We start from the raw sequence: 24,948 nt of genomic DNA, 5'->3' as shown, positions 1-24,948 counted from the left end.
GTCTGTATCAATGACTGATTTCACCTGTAGGTCCTATTCCTACACTTTGCACATCAAGGTAAATGTCAGCTATGTTAAAAACAATTATATTTATCATAGTGATTCCTTGAGTAACATTCAAGCCCCACCAACATTAGAAAACTAAACAAAAAACACAAACTCAAAATGCTGAAATAAGTCAATGAAATCAATGAGAGAAGTCAGATTAACTGATCATTAAAATAGCAGTGCAGTTGGCACTCTTTTGTGCAGAGATGTGTTATAAGTAATTGTGTAGGGAATTCTGGAATTCTACAGCCTTTGTGGCACAGCAGAAAGATCAACAAACCCCAAATGCAGAGGTTGTGTGTTTAAATCCCAGGTGGGGTCATATTGATATTGTCAAATGTAAACATACTGTCATTGATTTAAGATTTGTACACTATTTTAGCTGAACAGTGTACAACTTACCTTAAAACCAGATACCATTTCATTACTTATAATGGTTTGGGACACCTGGAACAATCAGGGGAGCTTCAGGGGACATTGACACAACGTCCCAAGGACGTTCATGGGAACAAGAAAAAGGTCCCCCAGAAAACATTCCCTTGGGACCATCACACAGCGTTCCTACAATGTTCTCAGAACGTCAGACGGATAACGTCACACCAAAACCCTTAAAGGACCTAATTGGAACGTCGCTGAATGTCCTCAGGACGTCTCCTGTTTGCTGGGATCACACTTCAAACCTCAGGCCCAGGGCTGCATCAATGGATGAGAGGTCTCCAAGGTTCTGAGACCACCAAGAGAATGCCACTCAGCTGCGTCTCAATTGCACCGATGCCAGGAAAGCACCCAACACAATTATGTTGGGAGAACAAAGCCTGTATTGAATCTAAACTAAAGGCTATACAGTAACATGATCTGTTACTTTCAGAAAGAGGAGAAATTGAGGCTCATTTTGAGGCTTTGGAAAGCTTGCAACTGTAATGCTAATTGTAAAGCTGCTCAAACACAGGCATTTGGACAGATCCATTATAGTTCAGAGGTTTGCTTTGCATAAAATAACCCAATCCCGCACGGTATCTAACAGCGTCCACACAGGCCTGTAATTTTATTGTTTGCCACATTGTTCTGCTTCAGTATCCATGGAAGGGTGCAATTCATCCCCTGACTGTCTATGCATCTAAATTCTCCAGAGAAATTGGACACTTTTCTCAAAACCATGCTCCAAACAATATATCTAATTGAGAGCTAAAGTGTCCCCTTAGAGATAGAAAGAATCAAATAGACTTTGTAGATCTCTCAAAGAATAACTGCATTTATTCTGCAAAAGTAAATCCTTGCTGCAATAGGGATAGCTGCCAAAACCCTACTATGCATTGACCACAGTGCTGGCTCCAAAATCTTTCCTTTCTGAGGATAGAATGACAAATACTTCACCTTGGTAAGCCTCATTCCATGGTCCCCCAATTCCTCAGAAAGCAACTGATCCTGTCACTCTCAACATTGATGTGTGACTGTGTGACAAAGATGATGCTTAGCAGATGGAGATGTGTGTGTGTGAAGCTTAGATTTGCTCTATTTTGTGGGTGGAGAAGGATATAAAAACACAGCACTGACAGCCACTGGATTCAGGAGGCTGATCTAAAAAAGGAACTAAACAAGGTTCTGGAATTCTGTGCGTCATTGTTTGTGTTGCACAGAATCAAGAATATGAAGAGTCCACAGGCCTCAGTTTATCCAAAACAAACACCCAGACTGGCATACAGACTGGCATACAGACTGGCAGACAGACAGACAGACATGCAGGGCTTGGGTTCCCCTGCTTCGCTCTGCTCCATGCCTACCAGCTTGCAGAGATTCCTTGTGTCCTTATCAGATGTGTGATTCCTATGGCGCAACAGTCTTGTTTTGGTTTGTGTAGAACAAAACCTTCTGTTCCAATCACCAGCTCAACACAACACTTCAAATGTGTTGCAAAGCGACAAACGGGAAACACTCACATACTCTATACAGACCACAATATACTAAAACGCACACCGCTGACACTCGCACATGAACAAATCATATTAATAAATCATAGTATACATCTACTATCGACACATCCTTTACTAATGAGGAACGTTTATTTTTTTTAAATACACACTGTAAGTGTTTGTTGTAATGTTAGGGAACAGCACTAGCAGCATAAGCCTAGTGTTGACAGCCCAGCATACACAGCAGAGGCTTTAGTGGAGCTGACTTTAAGGTGCAAAGACGTGCTCGTATACAGCCGAAATCTGGTCCTTACAGGGGTTTACATAGAAAACTCTTGAATGAGCTATACATGTACTTCTGGTTATATTTGAATGATATACAGTCTTCTTAGAAACTCAGTCAACTATTTATGAATTATTGGCATTTGTTCATGTATTTCTTAACATCAGCGGATACATGTGTATAAACCATTTGTTACGTTAAGGACCTTCAAATTGCAATCATATTGCACTTAAACGATGAACAACCTTATTCAGTAAAATAGGAGCTTACCCGTGCATGTAGAGAGCAGTTGGGTCTTACTGCACCACAATGGGTTTGGAACCTAGTCTGGACAACCAATCCTCTCAATGGAGAAAGGGAAATGTGATCTTGACAAACCATTTCTGTATGGATCTCGCTTCGTGCACGGGGACATTGTCATGCTGAAACAGGAAAGGGCCTTCCCCAAACTGTTGCCACAAAGTTGGAAGCACAGAATCGTCTAGAATGTCATTGTATGCTGTAGTGTTAAGATTTCCCTTCACTAGAACTAAGGGGCCTAGCACGAACCATGAAAAAACAGCCCAAGATCATTATTACTCATCCACCAAACTTTACAGTTGGCACTATGCATTGGGGCATATAGCGATCTCCTGGTATCTGCCAAACCCAGATTCGTCCGTCGGACTGCCAGATGTTGAAGCGTGCGTGATTCATCACTCCAGAGAACAAGTTTCCACTGCTCCAGAGTTCAATGGCGGCGAGTTTTACGCCACTCCAGCCGACGCTTGCCATTGTGCGTGGTGATCTTAGGCTTGTGTGCGGCTGCTCAGCCACAGAAACCCATTTCATGAAGCTCCCGACGAACAGTTATTGTGTTGACTTTGCCTCCAGAAGCAGTTTGGAGCTCTGTAGTAAGTGTTGCAACCGAGGACAGATGATTTTTACTCACAACACGCTTCAGCACTCGGCGGTCCCATTCTGTGAGCTTGTGTGGCCTACCACTTTGGGGCTGAGGTGTTGTTGCTCCTAGACGTTGCCACTTCACAATAACCGCACTTACAGTTGCCCGGGGCAGTTTTAGCAGGGCAGAAATTTTACAAACTGACATGTTGGAAAGGTGGCATCCTATGACAGTATCACTTTGAAAGTCACTGAGCTCTACAGTAAGGCCATTCTACTGCCAATGTTTGTCTATGGAGATAGCATGGCTGCGTGCTCAATTGTATACACCTGTCAGCAACGGATGTGACTGAAATAGCCTAATCCACTAATTTGAAGGGGTGTCCACATACTTTTGTATAAATAGTGCATCTCAAAGACATCTTTTATTTGAAATTTCACTGTAAAAGTCTGATAATCTTATTTTCTTATATGTATTGTTTTCACTGAGCCATACAGCTGTGTCTATTCAATTCCAATCCACTGACCACGTTCTGCATTCTATCAACATTTTTGTAACCAAGGGAGTGAAAAACAAGAATTGCATTTGCATATTTTAAATTGTTTTATTTTACTTCTTGATGTACTGGAGACTCAAATGGCAACGCAATCTATCCTCTTCAAGTCTTCCCTATATTCCTTAAACATGTAGCAGTATACATTGAATGTGATTAAATGTGTATAAAACTGAAATGTATCAAAGCATTTCAAGTTCAGCAAATAAATACTAAAGTAGCTCCCTTAGTTTCCCTTGTGGGGGTCCAACTAATTATACTGATAGTTATTCAGCCCTTTCAGCACTCACCCACGATAAGCCCACAAAGACACCCGCCCACTCCTACTCTCAACAATGAGGGCTGATGAAAAAAAGGTTTATCCCTCCTTCAAGAAACTCAAAAGTATTTCAACAGGCGCAGTAATCAAAATTCAAATGAAGGCGAGAAGAAGGGGAAAAAAACTCCACTTACATTTCTAATGAAACTTTTACAGCATATCTCAGTGCTGGTTGCTATGGTGACGGTAGAACCAGAACCTACATCCTCCCTTATGCACTCTTGGGTCTTGATGCCAGCAGGAGCAGGCAGCACTGGCACTGCAACACTTCCTTATCCTCGTACTATCACAACATAACTAAAGCCATAGCATTTACACACGTTTTGAGGATCACGCCAATCCAGTCTCTCTTGAACAGCAGTAGTAGTTCAGTGTTCACGTCCAACGCACAAGGTTAAAACCCCTGTCACATCTTGTAGAAGTCATCAGCTGTGCTCAGCCCTCAGTGATGTTAAATATTCACGTGATACAGCCCACTCAGTCAGCAGGGTTCTGCTTGAATAGGAAATACATTAAAAAGCTATGCTTTAATCATGCTAGGGTGCGTTCAGGTGAGGACCCGACATTACAATATTCTAGCACTTCTCTCTGGGTATACAACCCCTTTGGCAAAAACTGGTTGAATCAGCGTTGTTTCCACGTCATTTAAACCATAACAACCTATGTGATGATGTTGAATCAATGTGGAAAACTGATTGGATTGGCAAAAAGTCATCAACATAAGGGCATTTTGTCTTTTTTTCAAATCAAATTGTACTTGTCACATGCGACGAATACAACAGGTGTAGACTTTACCGTGAAACGCTTACTTACAAGCTCTTTCCAAACAACGCAGAGTTAAAAAGTACGCTTAACCTAAATCCAAGGACATGGTGAAACGTTTTACTGAATTCACGTTAGTTGACAACTCGACCAAATGTAAATCAACACTAGACGTTGAACTGACGTCAACGCCCAGCGGATAGGCACGCACAGAACTCCTCAACCTGATGTGCAAGCAAAAGAGAATACAAGTTCACAGAAGTGGATAGCTAAGACTAAATCAAAGCTTGCACCTTGATATGTCATGACTTTTCTACATTTGTTTTAAGTATGATCAAATTCTACATGGTAAGCAGATTGAATTGCTTAAACAATTCCTGGGTGATTTCAGAGCATACCAGTATAGCTGTCACTATGATTCAACAACATTTCCTTCTGTAAAATGTCAACCAATGGCCCCCAGACCCGAAATTCCACAAATAAGAGTTTGACCTATGAGGCTTGACCTCTCTCTCTATCTGTCAGATTTATCCTTAAAAGGTCAACAGACAGTTGGTTCTGGTTAGCTTTGTGGGATTTATTACTATGTTTTGTTGTTACTGACCTGTTGTTCCAGCAGGTAGCAGGTAAACCTGGGGGAAGGTGAGTTGGGCCCTTAAATAGTCTGTGCACTGCATCATTTATTTCAGCATACACTCCCGTGTGCAGAGATTCCGCCTGACTTTTACAAATCAACACTGCCACCATCTGGTAGTTCTGTGGCATGGTAGGCTACTATATGAGCATGGGCGTGGTGTAAATCATCAAATCTGGTCTATTTTCAAGGGCTTGTTGATCAAATAGTAGATCAAAGCGAAATATAACATCATTTCAATTTAAAACAGACTGACATCAACTATCGCATGCATTACAAATCAAGACGTCAGATCCACCTCAATATCTGCCACACAATCCCTCAGGCAACCGTCCAGTGAAACCTACGTCTCCAGACGCGGGCGTTATCGCAGAGAGTCAGCATTTGGGTCTCCTAAGGTTGTGCTTAGAGACAGCAGTAGGACCGAGCTGTACAGAACAGGATGCTGAGTGAAAAAGCGGCAGGAGCAGAGCAGCTCGAGGCAGCCTGGAGGAGAGTGCCCTCCACAGGCCCATCGTGGCTTTGATCAGTGTGCCTGCCACCTAGTCAGACAACCCAGTGAGCAGCACTAGGAGCAGGCTCGGATTCGCCGCTTTCAGTCTTGAGCTTTAGACGGAGCAGCACATTAAAAAGTCTCCTTTGGCCCTTTGATAATATGCCAAAGGTCTGGCTGCATGCTCCGCACTACCTGGGCTGGAAGAGCTTTTAGTATTATTACACTCACGTTAGTGTGCATCCACTCAGGCCCAGAAAGCCCACAGACTAATTGAAATGAATGACAAATGAGTGTGGTGAGGAGTCTCTCATCGAGAAGACATGTACTGAGAGGGAAGTGAGAGGAGCGTCTGTCTGGTTGTACAAGAGGTCAGGTGTCTCTCATCGAGAAGACATGTACTGAGAGGGAAGTGAGAGGAGCGTCTGTCTGGTTGTACAAGAGGTCAGGTGGTAGGGAAGGCCAACTTAACGATCTGGACCGATCCTCAGCCGAAGGTCAGCTAACATTAGCATCCCCCATCCTTATGCTGCCCGCCCACAACACAACACAACACAACACAGAGCCTACCAGCCCAGAAGCATAACGGAAACTCGGTTCCAACAGTCTGTTTTACTCTACTATATATGAAAGACAAAAGATGAAGAAGAAATGTCGGAAGGATGGGAGTGGCACATGCTGAAGGAAAGAGAAGAAAATAGACATCTGTGTGTTTCTTCCAGCTGAGAAGAAGAAAGCGTATGAGGATAAGGGCTCTTCTCTTTGAGAAGTCAGGGTAAATAGAGCTTGTTAGAGAGGACCCATAGGAACTACACAGCTACAAAGACACCACCAATGTAATCAGGCACATCAAATTCAGTGGCTGAATTAGGGTCCTTTGGAGAGTCCGGACTATGGGGAGAATACGTGACGAGCCTGCTGCCAATTAGGCCCGTTTGTGTCTCAGACCCTGTGTCTTGTTTGTGTTTGTCATTCAGGGGAAGAAAGTAGGGTAGAGGCAGATCTGTTCCTAACTGTGCAGCAGGAAGGAACACTGTCTGGTAGCTAGCAACTCTTCACAACCTAAAATAAGGCTATTGAGAAAACATTTTAGATCTCAGAATTACTCAAATAGTGCACATTGGGACCCATTACACCCACTTTGAAGCTCAAAATCCAATTTCGTAACCATGAAAGTTGATTATATGTAATTCAAAAAGGTAGAAAAGTGTTAGCAAAAACTTGGTTATACTGTTTTTATTATATAAGGCTACCAGGTTTATATGAGGCCATACTGTGGTAAACAGACCCAGAAATTCAAAGGCAACTCAAACCAAAGCATACTGAGCTTGACAGTCCCGAAGAAAAGTTAAAGAGCACTCACATCCTTCATACATCAAACATTCCAAGCTCTCCACACGCATGCACAGACAGCTCCGTATTCACGTCTGCTAACAGTGAGATCAGGAGAGGAGTGGAGAGAGGAATGCAGCTTAATGATGCTGACAGTATCTCTCCTACTGAGTGCCTCCTGAAGAGCCTATTACTGATTGGATCAGACAGGTTATGCCCGTCTGAAAAGCACAGATAGGGTCTTGATCCTGTGGTCTTGATCTCCAGACCACTGCAAACCATGTAAATGCAGTTTTGGTCTGGGTCTGGTGCTCGGTGCCCAATGTCTTAGTCTAGGTAAAATAATAATAATATATATATATATTTTTTTAATAATGTATGTCATGACAGGACAATTAAACGTGGCTTTCAGATAGTTATTTTTGGCCGCCCGTGAGAGTAAATGTCATTCCAGTTCATCTGTTCTGTTGTACATATCACATGACCTGTTAAGGTTGAACACTGACACTTTTGTAGCTTTAATGAGGCGTACACAAGTGTATTTAGTTCCGCAAGAGCCTATCCATATCCCAATGTTGGGATAGTTACCACTTTGTTACAATATCTAAATAATAATGTTATCAATTTTGTATTAAAACATGTTATGTGCAAAAATATTAAAAGGAACATTTGCATTTGCAGTGCACCAACTTAACATGATGAACAGGAATTACATTTAATCTCATGGGTGGCCAAAAATACCTAACTGAAAGCCACGCCCCTGATAGGCTACGCCTCCTGGAAATAACCTATGGATTACATAAAAAAAAGACCCAGCTGCTGGGTCAACCCAACATGAAAGTGAATAAAAACCCAACTGATGGGTAAATGAACCCATGTTTGGGTAATTCAAGCAACCCAATTGGCTGGGTTAGAATAATATATTTACCCAGCACTGGATTACTAAATAACCCAAACTGAGTTGTTTTTAACCCAGATTAGGATGGTCAGTCATGAAGGGCAATTTCCAACCTCCTCCTTTTCAACTCTGCAACAACTCAGCTACTACAAATAAAGTATAGTGGTGTCACGGCTGTCATTTTATAAACTGTTATTGTTAACACTTTACTTGACACCCAGCATCATAATCTGTTATGACAACGGTCATAACCATTTCATAATATGTCATAACCTGTTATATAGTCAAAACACTGTCATAGGACATATTTAGGCCTGTTGTGACATATATTGCATTATGCTATGGCTGGTTATGACACCTACATCAGTGTCAAAACACAAAACTTAACACAAAAGGCAAAACATTCCATTACACCATAGCCTATTTGTGAACAGTATGTTTGTTATATACACTACCGTTCATATACTGGCAGCTTGATTAAATAGTACCCGCAAACCACCAGTCTCAATGTCAACAGTGAAGAGGCGACTCTGGGATGCTGGCATTCTAGGCAGAGTTGCAAAGAAAAAGAAAAAGAAAAGATTACGATGGGCAAAAGAACACAGACACTGGACAGAGGAATTCTGCCTAGAAGGCCAGCATTCCGGAGTCGCCTCTTCACTGTTGTTGTTGAGACTGGTGTTTTGCGGGTACTATTAAATGAAGCTGCCAGTTGAGGACTTGTGAGCCATCTGTTTCTCAAAGTAGACACTAATGTACTTGTCCTCTTGTTCAGTTGTGCACCGGGGCCTCCCACTCCTCTTTCTATTCTGGTTAGAGCCAGTTTGTGCTGTTCTGTGAAGGGAGGAGTGCACAGTGTTGTACAAGATCTTCAGTTTCTTGGCAATGTCTTGCATGGAATAGCCTTAATTTCTCAGAATAAGAATAGACTGACGAGTTTCAGAAGAAAGGCCTTTGTTTCTGGCCATTTTGAGCCTGTAATCGAACCCACAAATGCTGATGCTCCAGATACTCAACTAGTCTAAAGAAGGTCAGTTTATTGCTTCTTTAATCAGAACGACAGGTTTTCTAATGATCAATTAGCCTTTTAAAATGATAAACTTGGATTAACTAACACAATGTGCCATTGGAACACAGGAGTCTAGGTTGCTGATAATGGCCTCTTTACGCCTATGTAGATATTCCATAAAAAATCTGCCGTTTCCAGCTACAATAGTCATTTACAACATTAACAATGTCAACACTGTATTTCGGATCAATTTGATGTTATTTTCATGGACAAAAAAATTGCTTTTCTTTAAAAAACAAGGACATTTCTAAGTGACCCCAAACTTTTGAATGGTGGTGTAACATTTTCTGAAATTGACCATATTAAATGATCATTGTAATTGCGAACAAATTGACGTCAGACATGCACCAACCCCAATGCTCTGTTGCGGATGACTGGGATGAAAGCAGGAGCAGAATTCAGGAGCAGGACAAGACACCCTCTTTCTGACTGATGACTGACATAAGGGCATGTATGTGATAGGCCTATCTGGCTTATATGATTATGATGGTCATAATGCTTCTTGACAGTATCATAAAGCGTATTTTCTGCAAGTTATTTAAAATATGGTGAAAAAAAACATGACTGTAAATAATGAATTACAACAACAAAGGACTTCAGAAACGTTCAAACGAAATTGGATCTCCATAGTAATGAGTTGGGATGAGACAAACAGGAAGGCAGCGTTTCTCAGCCAGTCGAAATCATGAATCAGCTGGCATCACTTTTATGGATATATACAAAGAAATGTCAGTAGAAAACAGGTAAAACAGGTCGCGTCTCTAGCAACCAAACCTATAGAACGAACGACCAGCCGGGTAGCAACCCTAGATTTGTGTCGGGACGATATCTTGTGGAAGGATGAAATAGAATGAATAAATTAATCAAAATCATTTTTTTTATGAAAATACGTCAATCATTTTTTGAATATGTTGGTAACCCATTTAACAGTGATAATGCCCTCGAAGCCGGTGTTTAGAGGATACATTGGCACAGTTTATATCCTCCAAACACCGGCTTCTCGGGCGTTATCACTTAAATATGTCACAACAGGTGTAAATATATCGGTCATGACAGTGTTTTGACCAGGTTATGACAAGTTATGTCAGCTGTTATGACATTATGACATGGTTATGACCCTGTCATAACGTGTTATGACGCTGGATGTCAAGTGTTACCCTGCTGATACAATATCGCTGATGCAGAAAACTACATTCTCACTTGCAGTCAGCAAACTGATATATCTCAGAGAAAGTTGACTGTCAAAAACAGAAAGCATTTGACACACGAGACTGCTTTTTCAGATTCTGAGAGGCAGCGTATGTAAATTATACTCTCACTTAGTGAGCACTCTCCCCAAAATAAGATCAGTGAGTAAATGCACCAGCAGACTCAAACCATTTCAAACCTGCCTCACACCTGCTATATCTGGCCCTGCTCTGCATTGGTCTCAGGTCTGTGAATGCCGTGGTGCTGCATGGAGAGTCTTGAAGGTGTGAGAAGAAGCAGCAGCCTACTGTAGCTAAGCCTCATCATCCTCTCGATGGGTTTCTGTGTTTCCTGCGTCATTGAAACCAAGGCTGCCTGCGTCTGCTGACTCCACACATCTGTCTTCCCTATCCAGTACCCAGCGCCGCTGGCCTCCTTTCCTCTTGGTCTGGATTATAAAACCCCTTAGTTACACCGCTGAGTCCTCCACTGCAGGCACACGTTGAGCTGCTTGCCAAGCCTCCAGTGTTCCGCTAACAAACGACTGAGCTACAAACAGGGAGGTGGGGGAGGAAGTGAAACAAGCTAACGACAAAGATTAAAAAATATATATATATTTTACGACTGTAATAAAAAAGAAATATATCCACACTGAGCCACAACACAAAACCATAACACCACAGTATCCAGAGCACATTACCAATAGTACAAACACCCATACTGTAGGACAATACCTGTATACAGCGCCTTCAGAAAGTATTTAAACACCTTCTACACGATCTACACAAAAATAATGTCCAAGTGGAAAAATGTAACATTTGGAGAAAGAAAAAATATGAAAAATAAAACACTAATACATCTTGATTAGATAAGTATTCAACCCCGAGTCAATACATGTTAGAATCACCTTTGGCAGCGATTACAGCTGTGAGTCTTCCTGGGAAAGGTGAATTTGTCTCCCAGTGTCTGTTGGAAAGCAGAATGAACCAGGTTTTCCTCTAGGATTTTACCTGTGCTTAGCTGTATTTTATTTATTTTTTAATCCTAGAAAACTCTCTAGTCCTTACCGATGACAAGCATACTCATAACATGATGCAGCCACCACCATGCTTGAAAATATGAAGAGTGGTACTCGATGATGTGTTGTGTTGGATTTGCCCCAAACATAATGCTTTCTATTCAGGACATAAAGTTTATTTCTTTGACACATTTTTAGCAATTTTACTTTAGTGCCTTGTTGGAAACAAGATGCATGTTTTAGAATAGCTGTTATTCTGTACAGGCTTCCTTCTTTTCACTCTGTCATTTAGCTTTGTATTGTGGAGTAACTACAATGTTGATCCATCCTCAGTTTTCTCCGGTCACAGCCATTAAACATGTCTGCTTTTTATTTATTCATACTATTTCATCTAACAATAGTTGCCCTTTTTTTGCGAGGCATTGAAAAACCTCCCTGGTCTTTGTGGTTGAATCTGTTTGAAATTGACTGCTCGACTGAGGGACTGTACAGACAATTGTATGTGTGGTGTATATTAAGATGAGGTAGTCATAAAAAAAATATGTTAAACACTATTATTGCACACAGAGTGAGTCTATGCAACTTATTATGTGGCTTGTTAAGCACATTTTTACTCCTGAACTTATTTAGGCTGCCATAACAAAGGGGTTGAATACTTATTGACTCAGGACATTTCGGCTTTTCATGTTTAAATAATTTGTAAAAATTCCCAAAAACATAATTCCACTTTGAGATTATGAGATATTGTGTTTAGACCAGTGACAAACAAATCTAATTGTAATACATGTTGAATGCAGGCTGTAACACAACAAAATGTGGAAAACGTCCAGGGGTGTAAATATTTTGCAGAGCTCATAACACAAAGTACATGCTCTTAAATCCAGTAATAGAAAACAGGGCCCATTGTATGTAGTAGCCTACACAGTCCATAGCACAGAACCTATAGCACATCATCATCATTCTATAGCGCAGAGCCCATAGAACATCCAAGACATTGTTAATCCATATTAATTAGTGCATCAGTAGTTAGTCTGGGCTCACGTTGTGGTGAAAGATATAGCCTTTACAGCACTCCAGTGGCAAGCTCTTTAACAGGCAGGGCACGCTCCACACAGATGGGAGTGCACAGAGCAGAGTGTGCATGTTTGTAACAATGAGACAAGGTAACGATAGTTAAAATTGGACCGCCTCTATGCATATAGGATCGCGGTCTAAGGCATCGCAGTGCTTGAGGCGTCACTACAGACCCGGGTTCGATCCCAGGCTGTGTCACAACCGGCCGTGACCGGGAGTCTCACAGGGCGGCGCACAATTGGCCAAGTGTCGTCCTGGTTAGGGGAGGGTTTGGCCAGGGGGGCTTTACATGGCTCATCGCGGTCTAGCGACTCCTTGCGGCGGGCCCGGGCACCTGCAGGCTGACTTTGAACAGTGTTTCCTCCGACACATTGGTGCAGCTGGCTTCCGGGTTAATCAGGCGGGTGTTAAGAAGCGTGGTTTCGGAGGACGCACGACTCGAACTTCGCCTCTCCCGAGCCCATTGGGGAGTTGCAGCAATGAGACTAGACCGTAATTGGATATCACAAAATTGGGGAGAGAAAAAAGCTAAAATACAAAAGAAATAAAGTTATTGTAACCCTGTGTTTTCTAAAGGTTAACTCTTAAAAAAAATGAAACCTTGGCACCACGACTTTTCATTATCTTGTATGAAGGTTCAGTGGTGTTTTTCATTAACGCTGAATCAATCTGTGAGCAGGGTTATAATGAAAAAGTGGCTCCAGCTGTTTGTATTTTCAGTAAAACAACATCAGCCTTTATCATTAGGTGGACTGAACCGGGGTGTATTGTGAGCTATTGGTCATGTTTAAGAGCATGCGTGTACCACTTACAGTATGCTGCTTGCCACAATAATTCTGCAACAGAATGGGAAGCTAAGTGTCTGTCAGGAGCTTTTTAATGCCGTATAGAATTGAACAGATCTCAAAAAACAGCTTGAGCACCGGAGCATGAAAGCAACGGTCTCTAAACAAGCCACTCTTCTTGAGTACAAGCTCTGTGATAACACAGACACCATATTACATTTTATCACAAAAGAAAAGCAAATTACCGGCTTCTATCTGCAGAAAATGCAGGAAGGTGTGAAATGGAGTGTGAGTGTGTGTGTGTGTGTGTAAGAGAGATCTAAAGCAGCCCAAAGGTAAATCAGTATATGAAAGAGAGAAACAATACCGCAATAAAACACGTGAAAACATGATGAGCATCGCAGGCATTTCTACACATCAAAAGCCTGGGGAGCGGGGTTTGAACATCACATCACAGATTCTGTCATTGGCTCGGTGCTCCACAAAAGGGCTACTGACATCAGCAGGTGTCGGTCTACTCCCTCTCAACGACGACATGATTGGTCAGGGCCGAGGGTTAGACAAATGCTGTCTCCAGACCCACAGATCCCACTTAGGGATGAGCCTCACGCCAATCATGCCCAACATGTGGATTTCCTGTCCAGGGGAGACATGCGGTTCGCCCAGAGTTAATGTTTTATTGAAGCGGCTTCGATAGGCAGGAGGACGGTGCACTAATGAAGAGACCTCACTCAGCAGTACACTCCTAGCACGGAGACTACGGCGCGGACAATAGCCACAACACAACTTCACAGACACACAATACGTCTGCAGAATAGCAATTAGACACTTTTGGGGCTACTACACACTTTGCTGTAGTCACTACTTACGCAGACACACATATGCATACATACATAAATACACAGTATTGACTATCCTGAGACAGTACACACACACACACACACACACACACACACACACACACACACACACACACACACACACAGACCCCGTTCTTAAACAGCGACCATTTGAGACATGAGGCCTGCCCATCTCCGCAGTCAGATGCACTAATGTAGTGCTGAAATCCAATACGGGGGATTAGACCAGAGATAAAGAGAGGTAGAAATGAAGCCTGTATTTACTCTGATGGAGGGATTAGCAGAACCACTGGGAATACCCAGCGACCACTGTCAATAAGGACCTCTAAATCTAAATACAGATATGAAAGCCACTGCGGGTGAGCCGTTCATCATAAGCCTAATAAAAAAAAAGTGTGACTGGCTTTTTATTGGGAACTAAGGACACTGCCAACGATATCAGATGTGTCTGGCCGTGATTCTAGACGACACTAATGTTTTAGCAGTCAATCTGGGCACACAGAAAGAGAGTTGGAACATTGGCCGTGCGCCAGCCCCCTACCTCCCTCTCCCACACACACACACACACACACACACACACACACACACACACACAAGGGATGAAGACAGTATGAAGAGTTATAGGCTCCTTAGACTTTAATCTGCTGATAACCTTGTTCTCCCTCTGTCCTCTCATCACTGGAATCTAGTGGAGCAGAAAGGTGACTGGAACTCCTTCATAGGACATTACAGTAAAGTAAAGGAGCTTTTAGCCAGAGCAGAGCCAGATATGGGATTGATTTGAGTGGCACACCTTTAACGCATTAAAGACAATCTCCCAACTTTATAGGCCCTTGTGAAATGTGATGGCCCAACCAGCATTTTTGGCGGCACAAAGTGGGACTAAACATTACCCAAAACATAAGATGTGTATACAGAATATTTTTGGGTCCCCTTTGGTCCCACATAACACAACGCTGTCAGAATTAGAGCTCTGCGTTACCTTGTAAACACAATAACACATCAAAGTTACAGCCACCCTTACAATGTTGTTGAGGAGCAGAGAACCGCATTGAAAGACAAACCTGGAGAACGGCATGGAAATATAAACCTGTAATTGATACAATTCATTCAATGTTGACAAGCGATGATAAACACGCCGCCAAAAACCTACAGGTTAGTGTTCTGTGACAACAACAACACTGGATCTGTCATCTAAGAATTCGAACCTGTTGAAAAACATTGAATTAATAACCGCATCTTTACAGATTAGCTGATTGTATAATTGCATTAGCTAGATAGATTTGGTTAGGCAGAGTGGGCTTGATAGTACAAATCAAGTTACAGTACAGCCGGCGTGACTCAATCAACCCTCCATTTACATAAGTGCAAAAGCACATTTCTGTGTGTGTGTGTGTGTGTGTGAGATAACTTTATTTAGATAGGATAAGGCCTAGCTCTGCTCTCCTAGAAACAGAAGAGTCTCGTCATCAGCAGTACTTCAAAACCCAGCACACATTTAGTAAAGAGGCTTTGAGCCGCCTGCGATCCACCAGTCAGCGACAGAATATTAATCAGGGCCCTGTCACCCCTCCGACAGTAATACGCTACTGAATACCAAACACACTTAATGAGTCCACAGACACATTCAAACAAAGAGCATTATTTATATGCAAAGAGAGGAGAGGAACAGAGAGAGAGAGAGAGACACTCTCTCGTCAACGACAGCGAACAATACACCACCAGGCTGGATAAGCTCGTTTATCTTATCAAATCACTCCACGGCCCGCAGTGAGCAGATTTGGCTAAATAAATCCCCAGATAGTAGATAAACTACACTCTATCACACCACAGCTCATTACACCCCGCCAAGGAACATGTGTTAGTGAATTATGTTCTCATTATCACAAACAACTCTCTTTCTGCCCCTTATGCTTTAATACTGTGAATCGCAATCAAATGGCTTTTACTGCGCGTCTTCGTTGAATTAACTCATTTCTGAATCAGGACTGGGGCCTTCTCTCTCTCTTCCGGTTGTGCAACAAAACAAAATACTTGTGAACTATGACGTTAACTTTCTCTAACTTCAATGAGAAAGTACTGTTCAGGTCTCTCTCTCTCGGACTGCTCTGGCAGTGTTTCATCTGGCAAAGGCCGTACTCATTACCCAACATACATGTATGTCAGTTTGTACTTATGGCAGAGGGGAGGTATCAAAGGATGTGAGTAAGTTCTGTCTGCAAGACCCCAGGAGAGAGAGAAAGAGAGAGAGAGAGATATTCAATCTGGAGGCAAGTCAAGGGAAATCATCTGTATTTAGGAGCTAGCTGACCCAGGACATTGTTGAATAAGACATCAGCCAAACATGGTTGACAGAGATGATCAACGCATATGTTAATTTACCTGAAAACGTAATAGATTCAGCTCAAAATAATTCAGCCATCAGTTTGGGCAACGTAAATATCCTAAATAGTTTTTCAGCCTCCTCACTCTAATGCCACCACCATTTCCCACTGATATTTTAACTAGAGACTGACCGATAAATTGGTTGACAGATATTAAATCGGCAGATATTAGCTTTTTGCAGATATATTTGCATCGGTCTATATTACACAGATAAAGCGCTGATATTATATGCATAGAACAAATAAATACGTCTGCTCATTGGAGGTAATTTTTGAAATGTTCAATGATTGCCTGAAGAGAGCGCTCTACAAGCTGCTGATTGAACATCATTCAGCCCTAGGTCACAACGTGAGAGAGTAGGCATTGTGATTTTGATGTAAGTAGCTTGCCATAGCCAACATATTTGAATAAGTAAATAATCAGAAGCACACTTCATCAAGCAAGCAGCCCTGACCTCATCACATTCTCACTTAGTTAACATTAGCTAGCTAGCTAGCCAGAAAGGCAGTTAGCTTAGCTATCTAGCCAGCAAGGTACACTACATGGCCAAAAATAGTGGATTTTACTATTTCAGCCACACCCATTGCTGACAGTCGTATACAATCGAGCTAACAGCCACGCAATCTCCATAGACAAGCATTGGCAGTAGAATAGCCTCACTGAAGAGCTCAGTGACTTTCAAAGTGATACCGTCATAGGATGCCACCTTTCCAACAAGTCAGTTTGTCAAATTTCTGCCCTGCTAGAGCTGCCCCGGTCAACTGTAAGTGCTGTTATTGTGAAGTGGAAACATCTAGGACCAACAACGGTTCAGCTGCGAAGTGGAAGTCCACACAAGCTCACAGAATGGGACCGCCGAGTGCTGAAGCACGTACCGCGTAAAAATCATCTGTCCTCGGTTGCAACACTGACTACCGAGTTCCGAACTACCTCTGGAAGCAACGTCAGCACAATAACTGTTCGTCGGGAGCTTCATGAAATGGGTTTCCATGGCCAAGCAGCCGCACACAAGCCTAAGATCACCATGCGCAATGCCAAGCGTCAGCTGGAGTGGTGTAAAGCTCGCAGCCATTGCACTCTGGAGCAGTAGAAACACGTTCTCTGGAGTGATGAATCACACTTCACCATTTGGAAGTCCGACAGACAAATCTGAGTTTGGCGGATGCCAGAAAAACGCTATCTGCCCCAATGCATAGTGCCAACTGTAAAGTGTGGTGGAGGAGGAATAATGGTCTGGGGTTGTTTTTCATGGTTCGAGCTAGGCCCCTTAGTTCTAGTGAAGGGAAATCTTAACGCTACAGCATAAAATAACATTCTATATGACTCTGTGCTTCCAACTTTGTGGCAACAGATTGGGGAAGGCCTTTTCCTGTTTCAGCATGACAATGCCCCCGTGCACAAAGCCAGGTACATACAGAAATGGTTTGTCGTGATCGGTGTGGAAGAACTTGATTGGCCTGGACAGAGCCCTGACCGCAACCCCATCGAACACCTTTGAGATGAATTAGAATGCCGACTGCGAGCCAGGCCTAATCACCCAACATCAGTGCCGGATCTCACTAATGCTTTTGTGGCTGAATGGAAGCAAGTCCCTGCAGCAATGTTCCAACATCTAATGGAAAGCCTTCCCAGAAGAGTGGAAGGCTTATAGCAGCAATGGGGGGACCAACTTCATATTAATGCCCATGATTTTGGAAAGAGATATCCGACGAGCAGGTGTCCACACACTTTTGGCAATTTGTACTACTTATGTGCTAACACTAGACTGGTGCCAAAGTGAACGCTCGCCATTGATACAAAAATTACACTGTCACTGTTTGGGCATATTATGTTAGCTAGTGGGCTTATTCAGTTAGTTTACCCAAAATATGCCATCTGCAAAAAGAAAGACAGGTGGTGCAGATCTATCATTCAGGCCATGCACTTGCATTCATGATGAGATAAGTAGCTAACGTTAGCTAGCTAGCTAAATTAGAATGTGTGACTAAAACCAGTGTGCAAGCATTTGCCTGAATGTTGTATTGAATAACATACAGTGCCTTAGGAAACTATTCAGACCACTTCATTTTTTCCACATTTTGTTACGTTACAGCTTTATCCCCCAAAAAAGTATATATTTTTTTCTCATCAATCTACACACAATACCCCATAATGGCAAAGAAAAAACAGGTTTTTAGAAATGTTTGCAAAAAAAAAAAATATCACATTTAGTATTCAGACCCTTTACTCAGTACTTTGTTGAAGCACCTTTGGCAGTGATTGCAGCATTGAATCTTCTTGGGTATGATGCTACAAGCTTGGCACACCTGTATTTGGGGAGTTTCTCCCATTTTTCTCTGCAGATCCTCTCAAGCTCTGTCAGGTTGGATGAGGAGCATCGCTGCACAGCTATTTCCAGGTCTCTCCAGAGACGTTCGATCGAGTTCAAGTCCGGGCTCTGGCTGGGCCACTCAAGGACATTCAGAGACTTGTCCCAAAGCCACTCCTGCATTGTCTTGGCTGTGTGTGTAGGGTCATTGTCCTGTTGGAAGGTGAACATTCGCCCCAGTCTGAGGTCCTGGGCCCTCTGGAGCAGGTTTTCATTAAGGATCTCTTTATACATTGCTCAACGTATCTTTCCCTCGATCCTGACTAGTCTCCTAGTCCCTGCCGCTGAAAAAATATTGCCACATCATCATCCTGCCGCCACCATGCTTCACCGTAGGGCCAGGTGATGAGCGGTGCCTGGTTTCCTCCAGAGAATCTTGTTTCTCATGGTCTGAGAGTCCTTTAGGTGCCTTTTGGCAAACTCCAAGCAGGCTGTGATGGAAGTGGATTCCATCTGGCCACTCTGACATAAAGGCCTGATTGGTGGAGTGCTGCAGAGATGATTGTCCTTCTGGAATGTTCTCCCATCTCCACAGAGGAACACTGGAGCTCTGTCAGAGTGACCATCGAGTTTTTGGTCACCTCCCTGACCAAGGCCCTTCACCCCTGATTGCTCAGTTTGGCCGGGCGGCCAGCTCTAGGAACAGTCTTGACGGTTCTAAACTTCTTCCATTTAAGAATGATGGAGGCCAATGGGTTCTTGGGGACCTTCAATGCTACAGAAATGTGTTGGTACTCTTCCCCAGATCTGTGCCTCGACACAATCCTGTCTCGGAGCTCTACAGACAATTCCTTTGACCTCATGGCTTGGTTTTTACTCTGACAAGCACTGTCAACTGTGGGACCTTATATAGACAGGTGTGTGTCTTTCCAAATCATGTCCAATCAATTGAATTTAGCACAGGTGGACTCCAATCAAGTTGTGGAAATATTTCAAGGATGATCAATGGAAACAGGATGCACCTGAGCTCAATTGAGTCTCACAGCAAAGGGTCTAAATACTAAATGTAACTTATGCAAGTTTTTTTTCTTCGAAAAATCTGTTTTCGCTTTGTCATTATGGGGTATTGTGTGTAGACTGATGAGGATTTTATTTTATTTAATCCATTTTAGAATAAGGCTGTAACATAACAGAATTTTGAAAAAGTGAAGTGGTCTGAATACTTTCGAATGCACTGTACTTCTCCACTGTACCTAAGGTAAACTAAAAAAGTGTTGTATTTACTGCCGTAAATATTCTGAACAAGAATATAAAACGGAACATGCCCCCGTGCACAAACAATTTCAAAGATTTTACTGAGTTAGTTCATATAAGGAAATCAGTCAATTGAAATAAATAAATAATGTCCTAATCTATGGATTTCACATGACTGGGAATACAGATATGCATTTGTTGATCACAGATACTGTACCTTAAAAAAAAAAGTAGGGGCGTGGATCAGAAAACCAGTCAATATCTGGTGTGACCACCATTTGCCTCATGCAGCGCGACACATCTCCTTCGCATAGAGTTGATCAGGCTGTTGATTGTGGCCTGTGGAATGTTGTCCTATTCCTCTTCAATGGCTGTGCAAAGTTGCTGGATATTGGCGGGAACTGGAACACGCTGTCGTACACGTCAATCCAGAGCATCCCAAGCATGCTCAATGGGTGACATGTCTGCTAAGTATGCAGGCCATGGAAGAACTGCGGCATTTTCAGCTTCCAGGAATTGTGTACCGATCCTTGCGAAATGGGGGCGCACAGATGAGCTTCCCTGAGACGGTTTCTGACAGTTCGTGCAGAAATTCTTCAGTTGAGCAAACCCACAGTTTCATCAGCTGTCCGGGTGGCTGGTCTCAGACAATCCTGCAGGTGAAGAAGCCAGAAGTGGAGGTCCTGGGCTGGCATGGTTACACGTCGTCTGCGGTTGTGAAGCCGGTTGGACGTACTGCCGAATTCTCTAAAACGACGTTAAGGCAGCTTATGGTAGAGAAATTAACATTAAATTCCCTGGCAAGATCTCTGGTTGACATTCCTGCAGTCAGCATGCCAATTTGATTATATTGGCAAAGGTGAAATGCTCACTAACAGGGATGTAAACAAATTTGTGCCCAAAATTTGAGAGAAATAAGCTTTTGTGGGTATAGAAAATTTCGGGGATCTTTTATTTCAGCTCATGAAATCATCATTTAGATTATCTGTTAATCCTTTGGGGCACAATTAGTGTAAAAAAGGTCTGTTTTTCATTCCTCCGCTAAAAGAACGATATATCGGCAGATACATCAGTAATCGGTGACTTCCGCCTCCCTAAAATCGGTATCGGACCCAAAAATCCCATATCAGTCGGGATCCAACTATAACTTGTCAAACAAGGGAGCAAAATACATTTATTTTTTACGGTCGTGAAAATAAAAAAGTGGTGTGTGTCCGTACTTTGAAGAGTGTCTTGGGTGACAACAGTGCTGTGAGATGACTGCTATAGTATAATGAACCCTCTCCTCCACATACTGTACCAACACTTGACATGTATCAGCCGTACTATTGTTTCAACTCAACACAGAAACAGAGGTATTAACCATGAGTACCCAACTACTACACAAACTGCACAGTCCTCATGGGCACAAAAACAAAACATCCTGCAACCTAAAGCCCCTGTGTGCAGACCACTGCATTTTCCCTTAATATCATCCTACAGTACACAGAAACACCAATTTACTCCAGAGAGACTAGAGCAACAGTAATCCCATTAGATCTCAGCCTCCCTCTATCTGAAACAGTCTCTCCAAGCACCAGAATTAAGATGGCAGTAAAAGCCAGGAGATCCGTTCAAATTGACAAGCAGAGCAGGCTTGTTAACGACCTGATCTGGGAGTGATCTCCAGGCAGCCGATGGGTGATAAAACACTGACATGTTTAACAAGGGCGTATGTTTGGTTACTCACTAGCCTGCATGAGCTGTCCCTGGCGTCCAAACACCTGGGAGAAGGTGGCAGGGCTGCAGGTGAGGGTGTCCTCCATGGCTGTCCCACTGGCCCACGCTGTGCACACGAGGGGGATGAAGGTCAGAAACACTGCGTCACGTCGAGGCAGAGAGGGGAGAGAAAGAGAAGGAAAAAGAGGAGAGAAAGAGAAAGAAAAAGAAAGAAAGAAAGAAAGAGAGAGAGGCTTGTTGAGGGCTTCCAAAGTCCAGAGCGTGAGCTGTCCTGGAGTCTGGAGAAAGCGAGTTGACTGCCCTCCACTGGACCAGTCCTGCTGCTAGTACTGCTGCCGCCAGAGAGAGAAACAGTCCACCGCTCACACCGACACAGGCAGAGCTTCTCACTGCACAGATAGAGAGGGGGTGTGCCTGCCTGCGTGAGTGTGTGTGTGTGTGTGTGTGTGTGAGCGCTTGCGTGGTAGAGTTCTGGACGTGCCTTAGTGTGTGTGTGTGCCTGTGAGTGTGTGTGTTAAGAGTGAGAGAGTGCCGGAGTGTTGGAGGAAGCAGCAGAGAGAGCCCTGAGTGCAGCTCTTCCAGTAGTGCTGTGATCTTGCTCTATGTCTGTGCAAGGTTGACAGCAGGTTCTGTAGCTGAAGGCAGAGAGCAGAGCAGACACAGGCTGGATTCTCCAGCAGGTGAAAGTCACACCTCCCTCCCTTCCTCCCTGCAAGTTGTCAGTAGGCAGGAGCCTTGTATATGGGTGGTGGAAAGACGATTGTTGTTCTCTGATCTGTTGAGCATGCCCCCTTTCTCCCCTCCCTTTGCCTTCCCTCCGTTCCTCAACCCTCCCCTCTCTATAGCCCTCATTTGCTGTGCTTCAGTAATAACATCTCCCTCCCTCCCATGCAAACCCCCTCTATTCATCTTAGAGCCAGAGCTGCTGCTGGGAAACGGATTTCTGCAACCCCAGCTCTTCATGTCTCCCTGGTGCTGGAAAACGGGATGAGGGAGAAAGAGGTTGCATGCAAGTATGAATTCTATATTTGTCACCTAAGGCTTCACCTTCAAAAAGCAGAACCAAAAAACACTGAATATGAACTGAAAACGAAACCATTATTAATATATTATACTATGTTACATATAGTATGTACAGAACCTGCTCTGCAGTTGTATTTGACTAATTGCACTTAATGAGATGAGCGCCAATGCTTATACACATCTGAAAACACAAATGTTCACCTGTTGAAATTAAGGGAATATCCAATTTAATTGAGAGAATATTACCTCAGATCCTGAGGCACCTTGAAGCATACAGTGCTCATTATTTATGTAGGTGTTGGCATGGAAACCGCCACCCTCAGACAAATGATGACACTATTATTCCTATACAATAATTCAATTATGGCACCGAACCCATATTCCTCTCAGTGAGTCCACCTCTTTCTCTGTTCTGTTCAGGTCCTGAACCTTCTGCAGGATGTCAGCCAACTCCTCCGACAGGCTATTTCCCTGTTAGCAAAACTTTCCTAGGAAGCCCATTGTCACTGAGCCCTCACACACTGCTGTGCTGTTAAGTGTACACTGAGGGGACCTGGCCATAGAACTTACATCCGCCTTTTTTCGTCAAAATAAATCAAAGGAAACGTTAGAGCAGGACACTCCAGTGGGAGATAAGCTCTCGGTTGGCTAGCTAAAGCAGGTGGCCTGCAGGTAAAAAGATCTGTCCTTCAACGTTAGCTTGTCAAGTGAATAATTAGCAATAGGCATGCACATGCTTCACCATCTTCAGGTGAATATTCAGCCAATCTAAGACGCTCAAGTAGGTGAACAGTTCACCTCATAGTGTAGGTAACTGAAAAGTACCCTTATCTCACAAACACACATGGAGATGGACAGAGGAAAATATATCCTATAGAGCCAGATATGACCTGAGTCTCTGGTACAGGCTCAGCTGTTGCATGACATGAGCAATGACAACAGACACAGAGAAGATGGCTCCTCACTGAAATCTCTGCCTAACTCAGAGTGACGCCCGCTGGAATTCATTATTCATCCCCTCTCGAACTTCGTTGGCTTTAATGCCATTCTCTTTGAACAGGAAGTCAGGACTGGGAAAGCTTTTTTTAGGACACAGAAGGCTGTGTGCTGTGATGTGTGAGCTGCAGCAGTCATGCCCCTCCCACAGAGCTCGCTGACACTTTCTATAGAGAAGACAGACTACTATATTCCTCAGGGTTTAGGAGCAGCAGAGTGTTCGGAACGACGGAGGTTACAGAGCAATGAGGCTTACAGCGCTGCAGAAACTGCACCCCTTTAGGACTAGGATAGCCTCCCGTCTAAATTCACAAACGATAAATAGTGTGGTCTTATGGTTGTGTACGCCTTACGGTTATGCTGAATTTGCGTGGTACTTTATATCTGCAGCGTTAGTACAGTGTGTCCATGCACTTTCTAAATCTGCCAGCTTTCCTCTGTATCATAGTTTATTTAGTGCTCTCTGCCAGCCTGGTACAGAGCTGCATGGGATTGCATTTTTATGAATCCGGCTGAGGCCCTGTACACAGCAATCAGGAGTGCAATGATATTTCATTCTGACAGCTGGGGCATGGCACAGCGCTCCTCTCCACACACGCGCGCTGCAGAGCACCCATAAACAACAACAACACCGACCCACGAGGGAACCATAAACCAAACCGCCATGGCACCAGGGGAAGATAAACACGTCGCACCATCCCACTGAATAAAGACCCTCTCAAATCAAATTCACACGCGCCATTCAATTCGTCATTCGTCTATCAACCGTGTAGCGCCACACACCTTTCTAGTGAAACAAATTCATTAGAGAAGTTCTAGTCCTGAAGACATTCCAATTCTCCCGCGACTAGTACGGTTTAATGCTGCCGTTGCAGCTCGTCTAGTGTGTGGGCTTGATCAATCAAAAATCTAATAAAATCCAAGACCATTAACGCGTGTGAGAGAGTGTGACGGATGGGGCTTGGACAAAACTAATTTCAGCACAGATGCACGCAGGCCAGAACCTGACTCTAAGCGTATTCATGGCAACGCAGCATCAACGTGATGGAGATGCACAGCATTCCATCCAGTAAGCTACCCTGCTTTATTTGCCAGTAGAAGACAGATGTTTTATTTCACTGGGAACGACACTTACTTTGTCCATGGTATGATAC

General features: G+C 43.3%; 1 protein-coding gene across 1 annotated transcript in view; it reads right to left on the bottom strand.

Moving 5' to 3' along the window:
• Positions 1-24,948, bottom strand: part of LOC115150925 (kazrin) — a 148,945-nt gene that overhangs the window by 123,284 nt on the left and 713 nt on the right. The window contains exon 2 of the mRNA XM_029694763.1: positions 21,786-21,881. Within this exon, the coding sequence (XP_029550623.1) occupies positions 21,786-21,881 (96 nt within the window). The remainder of the gene's footprint in view (positions 1-21,785; positions 21,882-24,948) is intronic.

The sequence above is a fragment of the Salmo trutta genome, chromosome 16 (genome assembly GCF_901001165.1).
Source record: "Salmo trutta chromosome 16, fSalTru1.1, whole genome shotgun sequence".
Taxonomy (NCBI): Eukaryota; Metazoa; Chordata; class Actinopteri; order Salmoniformes; family Salmonidae; genus Salmo; species Salmo trutta.
Note: the sequence above shows the minus strand (reverse complement) of the source record. Positions and strands in the feature narration are given on the sequence as shown.